Source organism: Pleurodeles waltl, chromosome 12 (assembly GCF_031143425.1).
Source record: "Pleurodeles waltl isolate 20211129_DDA chromosome 12, aPleWal1.hap1.20221129, whole genome shotgun sequence".
NCBI lineage: Eukaryota > Metazoa > Chordata > Amphibia > Caudata > Salamandridae > Pleurodeles > Pleurodeles waltl.
In genome coordinates, this window is record NC_090451.1 from 54,865,125 (window position 1) to 54,882,742 (window position 17,618).

At 47.0% G+C, this 17,618-nt stretch overlaps 1 protein-coding gene across 1 annotated transcript in view; it reads right to left on the reverse strand.

Annotated features, from left to right (window-relative positions):
- FKBP8 (FKBP prolyl isomerase 8) overlaps positions 1 to 17,618 on the reverse strand; it is an 89,117-nt gene that overhangs the window by 14,225 nt on the left and 57,274 nt on the right. The window contains exon 8 of the mRNA XM_069217900.1: positions 8,813 to 8,947. Within this exon, the coding sequence (XP_069074001.1) occupies positions 8,813 to 8,947 (135 nt within the window). The remainder of the gene's footprint in view (positions 1 to 8,812; positions 8,948 to 17,618) is intronic.

The following is a 17,618-nucleotide window of genomic DNA, read 5'->3' on the forward strand; positions in this document are numbered from 1 at the left end:
ATTAGAGCTAGACTGGTTGCACTGCAGCGATTAGAGCTAGGCTGGTACAGGTTGCACTGCAGCGATTAGAGCTAGACTGGTACAGGTTGCACTGCAGCAATTAGAGCTAGACTGGTACTGGTTGCACTGCAGCAATTAGAGCTAGACTGGTACTGGTTGCACTGCAACAATTAGAGCTAGACTGGTACTGGTTGCACTGCAGAGATTAGAGCTAGACTGGTACTGGTTGCACTGCAGCGATTACAGCTAGACTGGTTGCACTGCAGCGATTAGAGCTAGGCTGGTACAGGTTGCACTGCAGCAATTAGAGCTAGGCTGGTACAGGTTGCACTGCAGCAATTAGAGCTAGACTGGTACAGGTTGCACTGCAGCAATTAGAGCTAGACTGGTACAGGTTGCACTGCAGCAATTAGAGCTAGACTGGTACTGGTTGCACTGCAGCAATTAGAGCTAGACTGGTACTGGTTGCACTGCAACAATTAGAGCTAGACTGGTACTGGTTGCACTCCAGAGATTAGAGCTAGACTGGTACTGGTTGCACTGCAGCGATTACAGCTAGACTGGTTGCACTGCAGCGATTAGAGCTAGGCTGGTACAGGTTGCACTGCAGCAATTAGAGCTAGGCTGGTACAGGTTGCACTGCAGCGATTAGAGCTAGACTGGTACCGGCTGCATTGCATCGATTAGCGCTAGACTGGTACTGGTTGCGCTGCAGTGATTAGAGCTAGACTGGTTGCACTGCAGCGATTAGAGCTAGACTGGTACCGGTTGCATTGCATCGATTAGAGCTAGACTGGTACCGGTTGCATTGCATCGATTAGAGCTAGACTGGTACCGGTTGCAGTGCATCGATTAGAGCTAGACTGGTACCGGTTGCACTGCAGCGATTAGAGCTAAACTGGTTGCACTGCAGCGATTAGAGCTAGACTGGTACTGGTTGCACTGCAGCAATTAGAGCTAGACTGGTTACACTGTAGCGATTAGAGCTAGACTGGTTACACTGTAGCGATTAGAGCTAGACTGGTTACACTGTAGCGATTAGAGCTAGACTGGTACAGGTTGCACTGCAGCGATTAGAGCTAGACTGGTACAGGTTGCACTGCAGCGATTAGAGCTAGACTGGTACTGGTTGCACTGCAGTGATTAGAGCTAGACTGGTTGTACTGCAGCGATTAGAGCTAGACTGGTACAGGTTGCACTGCAGCGATTAGAGCTAGACTGGTACCGGTTGCACTGCAGCGATTAGAGCTAGACTGGTTACACTGCAGCGATTAGAGCTAGACTGGTTACACTGCAGCGACTAGAGCTAGACTGGTTGCACTGCAGCGACTAGAGCTAGCTTGTTTGAATTGCAGCGATTAGAGCTAGACTGGTACAGGTTGCACTGCAGCGATTAGAGCTAGACTGGTACCGGTTGCATTGCATCGATTAGAGCTAGACTGGTACCAGTTGCATTGCATAGATCAGAGCTAGACTGGTACTGGTTGCACTGCAGCAATTAGAGCTAGACTGGTTGCACTGCAGCGATTAGAGCTAGACTGGTACAGGCTGCATTGCATCGATTAGAGCTAGACTGGTACTGGTTGCACTGCAGCAATTAGAGCTAGACTGGTTACACTGTAGCGATTAGAGCTAGACTGGTACAGGTTGCACTGCATCAATTAGAGCTAGACTGGTACTGGTTGCACTGCATTGATTAGAGCTAGACTGGTACAGATTGCATTGCATCGATTAGAGCTAGACTGGTACTGGTTGCACTGCAGAGATTAGAGCTAGACTGGTACTAGTTGCACTGATGTTGCGAAAGCAGGATTAGTACTTGATTAACTGCTGTTGTAAGATCATGACTGCTGTACCGGCTACACTACTGATATCAGATTGTGCTGATGCTGTGAAAGCAAGAGGGGTGCACCAGAAAAAACTGGCATGAAAACTGAATTGACAAACTGCTACAGCCCATCGTGCCACACAGTGTAAGCAAGACGCAATGGTCCAATAGGGGGATGATGGTGCTGATGTGCGCAGGGAAGCTGCTTCAATATATTGGCATGGACGAATTAGTAGGGAGTCACATTTTCATAATGAAACCCGAGGGAAATGAGCTACTACTTGGTGCTGAATAACTTAAACAAACAGGATGAGTGTAGTGCAGACTACCTTCTTTCAAATATTTATTACTTTACAAGTAGACTCTGCCCAAGACCCACTGCCCTAGAGAGAAACATCTCTAGAAAGTACCTTAGTAGCTATGCAGCAGAGTCTTCAATCGATAGATGGCAAAATAGTTTCTCTCAATCTCTGCATAAACCATATGGCGGCCAATCAGACAAACTGCACGACTGCAGAACAGCAAATCTCTAACACTGAAGAGGACCTTCAGTATGTCCCCTCGAAGTGCCTTGACATGGAAAAAGTACTGGGGGTGATCCGTGTCAAGAATGAAGACCTGGAGGCGTGGTCCTGCCTCAATAATCTGAGAATCACAGGAGTGCTGGAATCCACTAATACGGGGCCGATGGACCGCTCTGTGGAGAACATGCTCAGAGATGTCTTTGAGGTGGAGAACTTGTCAGACATACTTGTTGTGCAGCATGCCCACAGTTTCCTGATTGCCCGACATCCTCCAGGAGTGACACCGCACATCCATTAGAACTCGGCTCTTGAATTTGTAGGATTGAGACACAGTGCTCCGCATGTTGAGAGAAAAGGGTGCAGTACAAAACCAAGGGAATGCCATAGCATTCTTCCCAGAATTCACAGTGGCAGTACAGATGGCCTGCAGGGAATTTGCTCCTGTGAAGAAAAGATATTGCAACAACAACAAGGGATCACATATGGCATGCTCTATCCTGCCAGGATGCGTGTTGATGACTGTGGATCGCAAATGATACTGACAACACCCCAAGCGGCACAGGCCTATATAATAACTCTCACTGCCCACAGTGATAAGACAACCTCAGATCTCGATGACCTGGACAATTGATCTCACCAATATTTGATCTGTACAACTGACCTCTACAGTAGCAACATTCATGAACGTAGATCTGTTCTCCTATAAATATGGATAGAGGGATGTGCATCAAAAGCCATAGGCACTGCAGAACCAAATAAGACAGTCACTGTTTGCCAAGATCTCCGACTCTTTTGAACAGGATGGGCAGCTGCCGAACTGGCACAAATGTCCTGCACAACTCAGTTAAGCACTGGCTCTGATGGCGGCACTGGACCATATGACTTTACATATATTACACCTTACCACCGGACCTCCTGGTATGTTCCTAGCCACCTCTGACTGCCAGGAGGATGATTGGAGCCTGTGACGGATACTCAGCGGGTGCACTCCAAATGGTTTTTTGTTCACGTGAGGTGCTGTTGGTGGTTTCTCATAATGTTGGACATAATGAAGTATGCTGTTTAATGATGTGTTGGTACACTGATGTCTTTAGCATAGTCTGGTTGCTGAAGTGGGTGGGGAGGTTTGTTATTGGTTTCTGTTCAAATGCCACTATGCTGTCAAACACCTCTTACACATGATATACCGCGAGAATATGGAGAGGGATTGACACTCTCGATCAGAGTACACCAGCCTTGTGATGGTTCCCAGTAAAGGGCAGTTGACATTACTGACCAGGAACGTCTGACGGTTGAATAACTCCAGGAAAACCCAACAGGTACTTGCGTACGTAGATGGATATCAGGTTACATTGCCCTCCTCCAGGAGACACATCTTACTGAACACACAGCGAAACTAGCGTTGGGACCAGATGGGCAGGTATGCGGGTAGCTTCCTCCTAGTTCTCGTATTCCAGAGGGATGTTAATACTCAAAGATGGGTATTCCGTTCACGCTTACCCACTCAGAAACTGATGAACTGGGGCGATTTGTACTGATGCAAAGCAAGTTATGTGGTACTCTAGTCACCTGTTAGCGACATACCGGCCAAACGTAGACAATCCCGAATTTTACACATCGATTTGGCGCCGATCTCACACACACTGCAACCGTCTCACGGGGTGGAAGACCTAAACGCATATCCGGGCCCAAGCCTTGACGGGTCTGCTACCGAGGATTGGCAGGGTAAACACTCTGCATGAGTACTGTGGGAGGAAATGGAAGACAAAGGACTAGTGGATTTGTGGAGACTGTGAAACTCAGCAGGCAGGGAGAGGCATTCATCTCCTCTGTTCATGGCACATGGTGCAGATTAGACTCCTGGCTGGTGACCAGGGAGGTCAACACCTGGGCGACTGAAATCCAACACATGCCCAGAACATTGCCTGATCATGCGTTGGAGCGATTAGTGATGGAATTACTGACACGCATCCCTCCACCCTTTATATGGCGATTCTGACCCAATGCCTTACATTCTCCCTCTGAGAAGCCCTCATCATCACGCTACTCAAGCCAGATAAACTTCCCAAGAAACGTGAGTCCTGCAGACTATCTTTAATTGGGCCAAAATCCAAAATTTGGGCCAAAATACTTCTCACTAACATGGTATTGTCAGACCAGTATAGTTTCGTCCCACATAGAGCCACACCCCATAACATACGCACTATTTTTGCACTGCTTTACTATCTAGACCGCTTGATGCAAGCTGTGGCCGGATTACTAGATGTTGCTACAGGATTTAATTTTATAGAAAGGCGCATGGGGACCTCGCTGATGTTTCTTCAATGGTTACAGCTACTGCATACTGATCCCTTGGCTCAAGTATGGATTAATGGACATAGGCCAGAACCAATGGGCATATCAAGAGGCACGAAACAGGGGTGCCCTCTCTCCCCACTCATTTGCGCTGGCTCTAGAGCCCTTGACATGCATAAGGCAAAGAAATGCTACAGCTACCCTGCGCTTTACTCAACGCACCTTAGCCATATCGCTCTACTCAGATGACATGGTGCTTTAAGGTATGGGACCTGCATATGCACCTGTTGTCAATTATATGAGAATATATTAAATACAAGTGATATTCTGGCCTAGGCATGAATTGGTCTAAATCCATGCTTCTCGCCCTTACAATACGGTGCCCTACCAATTGGACTTTCTACTGGAATGGAGTATAGAACCTGTGAAGTATTTAGGGGTATGGGTGCATAGAGACCCTGACCTTGCACTCCGATATAACTATGGTAAAGTAATTTCGAAACTTGAAGATCAAGTAGCTAGGTGAATACGGCTCTCCCTGTCAGTAGCGGACAGGGTAGGATTACTGTAACTGGTAATGATTCCCAGGTTTTTTTTTATACATGTTTATTAATATACCCATTATATTGACCCAACAATTTTTCAGAACTCTTTGGTCACATATACTAACCTTGTTCTGAGCAGGGAAACAACAAGAGTATGTTGGGACACACTTACTCTACCATACAGCAAGGGAGGATTTGGCCACCCTGACGTTTACCTGTACTATCTCTGCGCCCAAGCGCAATTCGCACATTACTGGCAGCGCCCTCTGCCGTACATGCCACACCTGGCAATTGAAATTGATGATGCCCATCTCATCCCTCCGACAGCTTTCCTGACATATAGGAGGCAGCTAAAACCCACGAAGAGATAAATACCAAAGATTGAACTGCGGCAGCCTGGAGGTCCCTGGGCGCCCTCGCGGACAAGCTTCCATTGTATGCCCGGAAACCCGTACCAAACCTCTCAGTCACCCATGAAAAGGGAATGCTAACATTGCTAGGGGATCACGGGCTGAAAACAGGAGAAATGTATTCTGGGGGGACTGGCAGACTGGACGTCAGCGCAGCAGCAGACCCCACTTCTAGCGTTCAGATATTATCAGCTGCGGTCTACCATGAAGGATTTATACCCACAATTCCCTGCTGAACCCCCCAACGATTAATGCACTACAAATCTTACTCACCAGCACTACACCACAGAAACTTGTAACACATTTATACATGGTATCGCAACAAGACGTCCAGGTAGCAGTGCAACCGGCCCTAGGGAAATGGAATCTATTGTTGGGTACACCTTTGTACCCTACAGACTTGGGCTTGTGCTGTACACTCAGAAGTATGCTCACACCCATTGCAATCTAGGAATAATACACTTTAAATACCTGCAACAAATGTATTATACACCATTAAGGTTGTTCCGCTATGGACTACGGGAGCATGCCCCGTGTGTGCGATGTGGGGAGGGAGAGGTGGATTTCCTGCACATGGCATCGGGATGTAAAAAGGTGGGTCAGTTCTGAGAACGAGTGGCACAGGCTCTCACGGCCATTATCTTAGAACCGGTGGAGTGCACGCCTAGAATGTGCCTCCTTGGCCTGGTAAAACCTCTTTGGCCGGTGAACCGTAAATTATTGGCTAAACGGGGAGTTGTGATACATCGGGGGAGTAGGTCTATCCCCACAGCGACTCAATGGTTAAAGGACATGACATACTGCCAGGAGCAACTAGAACTGTATGCAGAGGAACTGCTGCAATCCTGCAGACCAAAAGACATATGGTGCCTGCTCACAGCATATTTACAGGCCAGGCCCACAAAAAATTAATGATGCATCGGCTCCAGTGACTCTGGCCCCGTCGTTATCAAAGGGTATACTGACAGCCCAGCAAATATATGGAGGTATGTTATGTAATACTGTAGACACGGTATGTGATATGTGTTGACAGCGTTTCGTTGTCTAGAGGTACATGTTGTTACGAAACCTAATAAAAAGAAATAAATAAAAAAAATAAAAAAAATGTACTGTTACATCGCTGGAGGTCCTCAATTTATTTCACCTTGTCAGAGCATTTACTGGAAACAATGTGCTAAATCTGGCAATATCTCTTTTCATTGACATACATCATCCTTCACATTTTGTTCCTTAAGAGTCAGCTAGATACCAGTGAGAGCATAATAATCCTATTATTCTCTGTAACAAACCTTGAGCTTTGGTCTGATGATTAAGCTAAACCTAATATAGAGACTATAATTGTGGTGTACTAGTCATTGTACTCCTACTATGTATAATGAGGGCTATAAATAGAGGAAAACAAAACTATTTGACTAACGTTGTCAACTTTAAGCTATTTATTTCATTGTGGGTGATATGGATGGACATAGTGAATGAAGACTTTTGAAGGTATTAACATAGTACTTTAAATTCAATTAGCATGATTTGAAGACACATTTTGATACCTACAGCAACTGCAATGCTGAGTCTATGTAAAGTCTAAGGATGTAATGTGGGCAAGGTGAAAGGTTGTAATAAAAGCTGATTCACATTTTTGTACAAGCCTTGGCACAAATGAGGGTTTAACTGCTTGGCTAAAATGATGGTAAGTTCTGACCCCATTTCACACCTGCAATAAGAGAACAAATGGCTAATACCGAAGAAACCATGAACCTCAAACTACAATGAGAATACATTTCTCTATTCTGCAGAAGCTTTGTATGTGTCTAAATCGCAAATAAGAGGATTAATGTGGGTGTTGTATAGTGCCATTTAACATCCAAAGGCTCAACCACGTCAGAGCAATCAAGGCTTGAACCTGACGGATGGTCTCAGTTTTTGTAGGTATTTCTATCTTGCATGTCACACAGTATCAGGGCATATTCTATCTCACGTCACAGATGTATAATCTGCGGTAATCCTTCAATGCTAGTCAGATGGTGACTTCTGAATAGAATAGCTCAAGACCACAGCTGTACAGGCAACGCTGCAATCTAGCCAGGCAGAATGTGCAGGCCATTAGCCCCAAAGCATCTCAAGTATCTCCACTATGCAGATGCATGGTCACTGTAACTCAGTGTTCTTCCTTGAAAGTAAGACTATTCTGCAAGGCCGAGTGGAAATAAAGTATTCCTTAGAAGTACATGATGATCCGCTTGTCTAGACAAAGTGCGTCATCTCTGTTGCTCTTTGCTTTGGATGTGTGTTCCTGCTAATGGCTATCTCCTAGTTGTTCTGATGCTGACCCCACACTGTTAGGCCATCTGTGTCCTATGGAACTCTCAAAATCTTGTATGTTAAGGTAAGCCCTTTCAAGTACTGTTGCCTATTACAACTTTAATCTGGTCCCCTCTACTTTTCGCAATCAGACATGTTCATGTCTTGCATGACAATCGAATTTACCCTGTCAGGTATTTCAGAGTGCTACCAGCTAGCTGTCTGGAGTAGACACTGGTCTGTGCCTGAATGGACCGGCTGCCCAGAGTGCCTTTGTTTGCTTTGAAAGGAAGCAGGGAGGGGTAGAGTGACCAATAACCAACAGCAACATGAACTACCTAAAAAGCCTAATGCACAACTTTATGAAGAAGAGGTTTCATTCTCAGACCAAAGTGGGTGGGGCGATGCACCAATCCATGTGTTTTGCACTGTCGTTCAGTTTTTTTAACAACATTAATCGGACTTTCAAGAATTAGATTTCTATTTCAGGGGCTCAGCAAACTGGGCATTGTTAGACATCAAGCCTCAACTATTTGCAGGTTTAGGATCGGTGTTGAAGTCTAAATATTTCAGTCTGCTTCATCATCGATTAAGTGGATGCTTTTATGGAGGGCATTGAGAAATGTAGCTGGTCACAAGTATTTTCACTTGTTATTCTTCTTCCTTTGGGTCGCTTGGAGGCTTCAACTACTTTCACCCAGATGGAACCTAAGCCATCTTCCATACAGGTTTCAACACAACAAAGTTTACCTAACTAAAATGACTAACCAAAGGGAATGAGTATCAGAGCTAGAACATTTTCATTTGATTGCACTTGGATAAGGCACTAAAAAAATTGTCAAATACTTCTAAGATGGACAGCTATAGTACTAGTGATGGCTCACAAACCGAGATATGGAAATACATGGTTCGTACCCAGGATGACTTTGCTTTGGAACTTGAAGGAGGGTTGTTACCGGAGTTACCCAGCATTTTCTTATACATGGCGGACTCCACATTCTTCTGCTCGGTGTGCTTCTTCACCAGTTTTGAGAGCTCTGCGTGTATAGTCTTAAAACAAAAAAACAAAAGGGGTCAACTCTGAAAATCATACAAGAAGGAATCAGATGTGGAAATAATGCATCAGTTATTTGGTGAACGGCAACTTAAAGCAAGAAGAAAATGAAACAATTGCAAATAGGATATTGAGGTTGCACGGCTTGCGCCTTAATGGTGTGTGCTTTTACCAAACGTCTATTTAAACTATAAAACATTTGCAGAGAGTGGTTGTTACTGGTTTGTCCTGTCTGGGAGCAGGGTGTAGCAAGCCTGGGGCAGGAGCGGTAAATGGGTGGTCTTTTTGTGAGGTTGATGGAAGCCACAAGCTCCTGGATTGTGCCTGCTGCCTAACTGGCCGAAGTAAAATGGCTGCTTCAGCATCAGCATGCTGAACCAAAGCACAGTTAGGCGGTATGCTGCACATGCAGCACACTGTGAAGCAAATGCGCCTCCCACTTGTCAGTGGGAGGCCAGTGTCATTTCCTTTGTGGCACACAATAGGACCCACTGACCACCTTTAGAGGCTAACAAACCTTGCGCGCACAACTAGGCGTGTTACTGGTGCCAGTTCGTCACCCCTTTGCACCAATAGCAATCGGCAGGGAGGCAGTTTCTGCTGATACCTGTAGGTTAAGCTTTAGGCCACAAGATCAGAGTAGAGAAGCACTACATCTCATATACAAATTGTCAGGCACTCAAGTAGATGGGGTGAGTTTTGAGCAGAACTATTACTAGTGTGGCAATCTACAGGCTCTTCAGTTCTTATGGGGGTGGGGGGGAAGGGTCACACTTCTCTTGGGGTCAGGGTGTGGCATTACCGCCAGAGTAGCAGACTTCGGAACTGGGGAAACAAGGTTTAAGTTTCCACATCAGATCAATATCCTGTGATTCTGGGCAAATTACTTACTCTCCATGCCAACAATAAAATGAATATTGCCGTGTGCAATGTAACTGGTGCTCAGGTAAAGAGCTCCAATACCTTTGGGTGGAATTCACCTTCTATAAAAAAAAAAAAATAAAAAAAAAAACTGCAAAACAAATAAAAAATTTAATAATTTGCCAATTATTATGAGTGTCTTGTGGCACCATATTCATACAGTCTAAAGTCTCTAGTCCTCTCCAAGCAACAGAGCATCCATACTCTGGTAGAGGCTTTACTTTTCTTGGGACAAATAAGCAATATGTTGGACATTGCCATGCTAAAAGACAATGGCAGATGCTTGTGGTTCTTGGCTGTCTTTGGTGTCTTTGGTGGGTCCAATAACAGTGCTCACTATGTTCTTCTTTTTCATATAAATAAAATTACTTCTGATCTCCTTGTCTGGGAGGACCATAACCTTTTTGTGTTTTAAATTGCCATTTGGTTTATTCACATTGAAAACATATTAGTATAAAAAATATTAAATGACATGAAAATGTAGGATGAGAATAGGCTTCTAGGTCCTGATTCTCAAAGTAAAGTGGCACTTAAATGATGATGTCATGTCAGCACCTAAGAATGTAAATACACTGAGTCACCGAATGTGAATTTTCACCCCTAAATAGATTTGTTCAAAAATTTTGTCTGCATTGTGAAATGTTCCATTGACGGGACAGGTTTGTTCGTTTCACGTTGGGGACTTCAGCAAAGCACACATTTGCATGCTTTGCTGATACTGAAAATCCTCCGCAGGGCGTTTTCCAACTTGAAATTATCTGAAGAGTTCATCATTTTCAGGGTGGCACTGTGGAGGAAACACCCCCAAATTTGTTGCTGTGTAAAAGAAAAGCTTTTCCTTGTTGAAAAAAAGAAAATGGTTAAAGTGCAAGTGATGTTTAATGTGACAGTTCCGCAAGTGCATATGTACAGCTGTACCTTTTCTACGTGGAAATATTACATGCTTCCTTATGTTATTTAACTCCGCGCATGCTCGATGGAATCAGAGTCAACGTGCTCATGGGCGTCTGCAAGGGGGAGGGGCTTGCCCTGCCCCCCCACCCCCATTTTGGTACAGCCTGATGTGCACGCTTACAGTGCAGCGTAACAACGACCGCCATAGCCATAAAAAATTATGCTCACCCCCCAAAAAAAACATTTCTGCAGACACCCATGACAGAGTTATCCTTAAATGGATATACAACCTTTCCTTCTCATGGTGGGGCATGGTGCGGGTTTTGGTGTACACTCTACCCAACACTAATAAACTCAACATTATCTATTTGCTGAGTAAAACCCAACAACTATAATAATAACAAAAATACTCATAATTATTGTAAGGAAATGCCTCCTTGGCATGGTTACCCCCTGACTTTTTGCCTTTGCTGATGCCAAGTTATGATTTGAAAGTGTGCTGGGACCTGCTAACCAGGCCCCAGCACCAGTGTTCTTTCCCTAAAACTGTACCTTGGTCTCCACAATTGGCACAACCCTGGCACCCAGGTAAGTCCCTTGTAACTGGTACCAAGGGCCCTGATGCCAGGGAAGGTCTCTAAGGGCTGCAGCATGTCTTATGCCACCCTGGGACCCTTCACTCAGCACATACACACTGCTTGCCAGCTTGTGTGTGCTGGTGGGGAGAAAATGACTAAGACGACATGGCACTCCCCTCAGAGTGCCATGCCAACCTCACACTGCCTATGGCATAGATAAGTCACCCCTCTAGCAGGCCTTACAACCCTAAGGCAGGGTGCACTATACCACAGGTGAGGGCATAGGTGCATGAGCACTATGCCCCTACAGTGTCTAAGCAAAACCTTAGACATTGTAAGTGCAGGGTAGCCATAAGAGTATATGGTCTGGGAGTCTGTCAAACACGAACTCCACAGCACCATAATGGCTACACTGAAAACTGGGAAAGTTTGGTATCAAACTTCTCAGCACAATAAATGCACACTGATGCCAGTGTGCACTTTATTGTAAACATACACCCAGAGGGCATCTTAGAGATGCCCCCTGAAAACATACCCAACTCCAGTGTGGGCTGTCTAGTTTTTGCCAGCCTGCCACACACCAGACATGTTGCTGGCCAAATGGGGAGTGTGCCTTTGTCACTCTGTGGCCAGGAACAAAGCCTGTACTGGGTGGAGGTGCTTCTCACCTCCCCCTGCAGGAACTGTAACACCTGGCGGTGAGCCTGAAAGGCTCACCCCCTTTGTTACAGCGCCACAGGGCATCCCAGCTAGTGGAGATGCCCACCCCTCCGGCCACTGCCTCCACTTTTGGCGGCAAGGCTGGAGGAGATAATGAGAAAAACAAGGAGGAGTCACTCCCCAGTCAGGACAGCCCCTAAGGTGTCCTGAGCTGAGGTGACTCTTACTTTTAGAAATCCTCCATCTCGCAGATGGAGGATTCCCCCAATAGGATTAGGGATGTGCCCCCCTCCACACAGGGAGGAGGCACAAAGAGGGTGTAGCCACCCTCAGGGCCAGTAGCCATTGGCTACTGCCCCCCAAACCTGAACACACCCCTAAATTGAGTATTTAGGGGCTCCCAGAACCGAGGAAGATAGATTCCTGCAACCTAAAGAAGAAGGACTGCTGACCTGAAGCCCTGCAGTGAAGACGGAGACGACAACTGACTTGGCCCCAGCCCCACCGGCCTGTCTCCCTACTTCGAAGAAAACAGCAACAGCGACGCATCCAACAGGGTCCAGCGACCTCTGAAGCCTCAGAGGACTACCCTGCATCTAAAGGACCAAGCTCCCGAGAACAGCGGCCCTGTTCAAGAAACTGCAACTCTTTGCAACAAAGAAGCAACTTTTAAAGACCACACGTTTCCCGCCGGAAGCGTGAGACTTTCCACTGTGCACCCGACGCCCCTGGCTCGACCTGCGGAAAACTAACTCTACAGGGGGGGGACTCCCCGGCGACTGCGAGCCCGTGAGTAGCCAGAGTTGACCCCCCTGAGCCCCCACAGCGACACCTGCAGAGGAAATCCAGAGGCTCCCCCCTGACCGCGACTGCCTGCTTCAAGGAACCAGACGCCTGGAAACCACACTGCACCCGCAGCCCCCAGGACCTGAGGGAACCGAACCCCAGTGCAGGAAAGACCCCCAGGCGACCCTCTGCCTAGCCCAGGTGGTGGCTACCCCGTGGAGCCCCTCATGTGCCTGCCTGCATCGTTGAAGAGACCCCAGTATCTCCCAATTGATTCCTATTGAAAACCCGACGCCTGTTTGCACTCTGCACCCAGCCGCCCCTGTGCCGCTGAGGGTGTACTTTATGTGCCTGCTTGTGTCCCCCCCGGTGCCCTACAAAACCCCTCTGATCTGCCCTCCGAAGTCGCAGGTACTTACCTGCTGGCAGACTGGAACCAGGGCACCCCTATTTCCATTGAAGCCTATGTGTTTTGGGCACCACTTTGACCTCTGCACCTGACCGGCCCTGAGCTGCTGGTGTGGTAACTCTGGGGTTGCCTTGAACCCCCAACGGTGGGCTACCTTGGACCCAACTTTGAACCCTGTAAGTGTTTTACTTACCTGTGAACTTAATATTTACTTACCTCCCCCAGGAACTGTTGATTTTTGCACTGTGTCCACTTTTAAAATAGCTTATTGCCATTTTTGCCAAAACTGTACATGCTATTGTGTAATTCAAACTTCCTAAAGTACGTAAGTGAAATACCTTTTGTAAGGAAATGCCTCCTTGGCATGGTTGCCCCCTGACTTTTTGCCTATGCTGATGCTATGTTTACAATTGAAAGTGTGCTGAGGCCTGCTAACCAGGCCCCAGCACCAGTGTTCTTTCCCTAACCTGTACTTTTGTATCCACAATAGGCAGACCCTGGCATCCAGATAAGTCCCTTGTAACTGGTACTTCTAGTACCAAGGGCCCTGATGCCAAGGAAGGTCTCTAAGGGCTGCAGCATGTCTTATGCCACCCTGGAGACCTCTCACTCAGCACAGACACACTGCTTGCCAGCTTGTGTGTGCTAGTGAGGACAAAACGAGTAAGTCGACATGGCACTCCCCTCAGGGTGCCATGCCAGCCTCTCACTGCCTATGCAGTATAGGTAAGACACCCCTCTAGCAGGCCTTACAGCCCTAAGGCAGGGTGCACTATACCATAGGTGAGGGTACCAGTGCATGAGCATGGTACCCCTACAGTGTCTAAACAAAACCTTAGACATTGTAAGTGCAGGGTAGCCATAAGAGTATATGGTCTGGGAGTCTGTCAAACACGAACTCCACAGCACCATAATGGCTACACTGAAAACTGGGAAGTTTGGTATCAAACTTCTCAGCACAATAAATGCACACTGATGCCAGTGTACATTTTATTGTAAAATACACCACAGAGGGCACCTTAGAGGTGCCCCCTGAAACTTAACCGACTGTCTGTGTAGGCTGACTAGTTCCAGCAGCCTGCCACACCAGAGACATGTTGCTGGCCCCATGGGGAGAGTGCCTTTGTCACTCTGAGGCCAGTAACAAAGCCTGCACTGGGTGGAGATGCTAACACCTCCCCCAGGCAGGAGCTGTAACACCTGGCGGTGAGCCTCAAAGGCTCACCCCTTTGTCACAGCCCAGCAGGGCACTCCAGCTTAGTGGAGTTGCCCGCCCCCTCCGGCCACGGCCCCCACTTTTGGCGGCAAGGCTGGAGGGAACAAAGAAAGCAACAAGGAGGAGTCACTGGCCAGTCAGGACAGCCCCTAAGGTGTCCTGAGCTGAAGTGACTCTAACTTTTAGAAATCCTCCATCTTGCAGATGGAGGATCCCCCCAATAGGGTTAGGATTGTGACCCCCTCCCCTTGGGAGGAGGCACAAAGAGGGTGTACCCACCCTCAGGGCTAGTAGCCATTGGCTACTAACCCCCCAGACCTAAACACGCCCTTAAATTTAGTATTTAAGGGCTACCCTGAACCCTAGAAAATCAGATTCCTGCAAACTACAAGAAGAAGGACTGCCTAGCTGAAAACCCCTGCAGAGGAAGACCAGAAGACGACAACTGCCTTGGCTCCAGAAACTCACCGGCCTGTCTCCTGCCTTCCAAAGATCCTGCTCCAGCGACGCCTTCCAAAGGGACCAGCGACCTCGACATCCTCTGAGGACTGCCCCTGCTTCGAAAAGACAAGAAACTCCCGAGGACAGCGGACCTGCTCCAAGAAAGGCTGCAACTTTGTTTCCAGCAGCCTTGGAAGAACCCTGCAAGCTCCCCGCAAGAAGCGTGAGACTTGCAACACTGCACCCGGCGACCCCGACTCGGCTGGTGGAGATCCAACACCTCAGGAGGGACCCCAGGACTACTCTGATACTGTGAGTACCAAAACCTGTCCCCCCACAGCGCCGCCTGCAGAGGGAATCCCGAGGCTTCCCCTGACCGCGACTCTTTGAATCCTAAGTCCCGACACCTGGGAGAGACCCTGCACCCGCAGCCCCCAGGACCTGAAGGACCGGACTTTCACTGGAGAAGTGACCCCCAGGAGTCCCTCTCCCTTGCCCAAGTGGAGGTTTCCCCGAGGAACCCCCCCCTTGCCTGCCTGCAGCGCTGAAGAGATCCCGAGATCTCTCATAGACTAACATTGCGAACCCGACGCTTGTTTCTACACTGCACCCGGCCGCCCCCGTGCTGCTGAGGGTGAAATTTCTGTGTGGGCTTGTGTCCCCCCCGGTGCCCTACAAAACCCCCCTGGTCTGCCCTCCGAAGACGCGGGTACCTACCTGCAAGCAGACCGGAACCGGGGCACCCCCTTCTCTCCATTCTAGCCTATGTGTTTTGGGCACCACTTTGAACTCTGCACCTGACCGGCCCCGAGCTGCTGGTGTGGTGACTTTGGGGTTGCTCTGAACCCCCAACGGTGGGCTACCTTGGACCAAGAACTGAACCCTGTAAGTGTCTTACTTACCTGGTAAAACTAACAAAAACTTACCTCCCCTAGGAACTGTGAAAATTGCACTAAGTGTCCACTTTTAAAACAGCTATTTGTCAATAACTTGAAAAGTATACATGCAATTGTTATGATTTAAAGTTCCTAAAGTACTTACCTGCAATACCTTTCGAATGAGATATTACATGTAGAATTTGAACCTGTGGTTCTTAAAATAAACTAAGAAAAGATATTTTTCTATACAAAAACCTATTGGCTGGATTTGTCTCTGAGTGTGTGTACCTCATTTATTGTCTATGTGTATGTACAACAAATGCTTAACACTACTCCTTGGATAAGCCTACTGCTCGACCACACTACCACAAAATAGAGCATTAGTATTATCTATTTTTACCACTATTTTACCTCTAAGGGGAACCCTTGGACTCTGTGCATGCTATTCCTTACTTTGAAATAGCACATACAGAGCCAACTTCCTACATTGGTGGATCAGCGGTGGGGTACAAGACTTTGCATTTGCTGGACTACTCAGCCAATACCTGATCACACGACAAATTCCAAAATTGTCATTAGAAATTGATTTTTGCAATTTGAAAAGTTTTCTAAATTCTTAAAAGACCTGCTAGGGCCTTGTGTTAGATCCTGTTTAGCATTTCTTTTAGAGTTTAAAAGTTTGTAAAAGTTTGAATTAGATTCTAGAACCAGTTGTAGATTCTTAAAAAGTATTCCAACTTTTAGAAGCAAAATGTCTAGCACAGATGTGACTGTGGTGGAACTCGACACCACACCTTACCTCCATCTTAAGATGAGGGAGCTAAGGTCACTCTGTAAAATAAAGAAAATAACAATGGGCCCCAAACCTACCAAAATACAGCTCCAGGAGCTTTTGGCAGAGTTTGAAAAGGCCAACCCCTCTGAGGGTGGCAACTCAGAGGAAGAGGATAGTGACTTGGAGGAAAATTCCCCCCTACCAGTCCTATCTAGGGAGAACAGGGTCCCTCAAACCCTGACTCCAAAAATAATAGTCAGAGATGCTGGTTCCCTCACAGGAGAGACCAACACCTCTGAAATCACTGAGGATAACCCCAGTGAAGAGGACATCCAGTTAGCCAGGATGGCCAAAAGATTGGCTTTGGAAAGACAGATCCTAGCCATAGAGAGGGAAAGACAAGAGATGGGCCTAGGACCCATCAATGGTGGCAGCAACATAAATAGGGTCAGAGATTCTCCTGACATGTTGAAAATCCCTAAAGGGATTGTAACTAAATATGAAGATGGTGATGACATCACCAAATGGTTCACAGCTTTTGAGAGGGCTTGTGTAACCAGAAAAGTGAACAAATCTCACTGGGGTGCTCTCCTTTGGGAAATGTTCACAGGAAAGTGTAGGGATAGACTCCTCACACTCTCTGGACAAGATGCAGAATCTTATGACCTCATGAAGGGTACCCTGATTGAGGGCTTTGGATTCTCCACTGAGGAGTATAGGATTAGATTCAGGGGGGCTCAAAAATCCTCGAGCCAGACCTGGGTTGACTTTGTAGACTACTCAGTGAAAACACTAGATGGTTGGATTCAAGGCAGTGGTGTAAGTAATTATGATGGGCTGTACAATTTATTTGTGAAAGAACACCTATTGAGTAATTGTTTCAATGATAAACTGCATCAGCATCTGGTAGACCTAGGACCAATTTCTCCCCAAGAATTGGGAAAGAAGGCGGACCATTGGGTCAAGACAAGGGTGTCCAAGACTTCCACAGGGGGTGACCAAAAGAAAGGGGTCACAAAGACTCCCCAGGGGAAGGGTGATGAGACAACCAAAACTAAAAATAGTAAAGAGTCTTCTACAGGCCCCCAAAACCTGCACAGGAGGGTGGG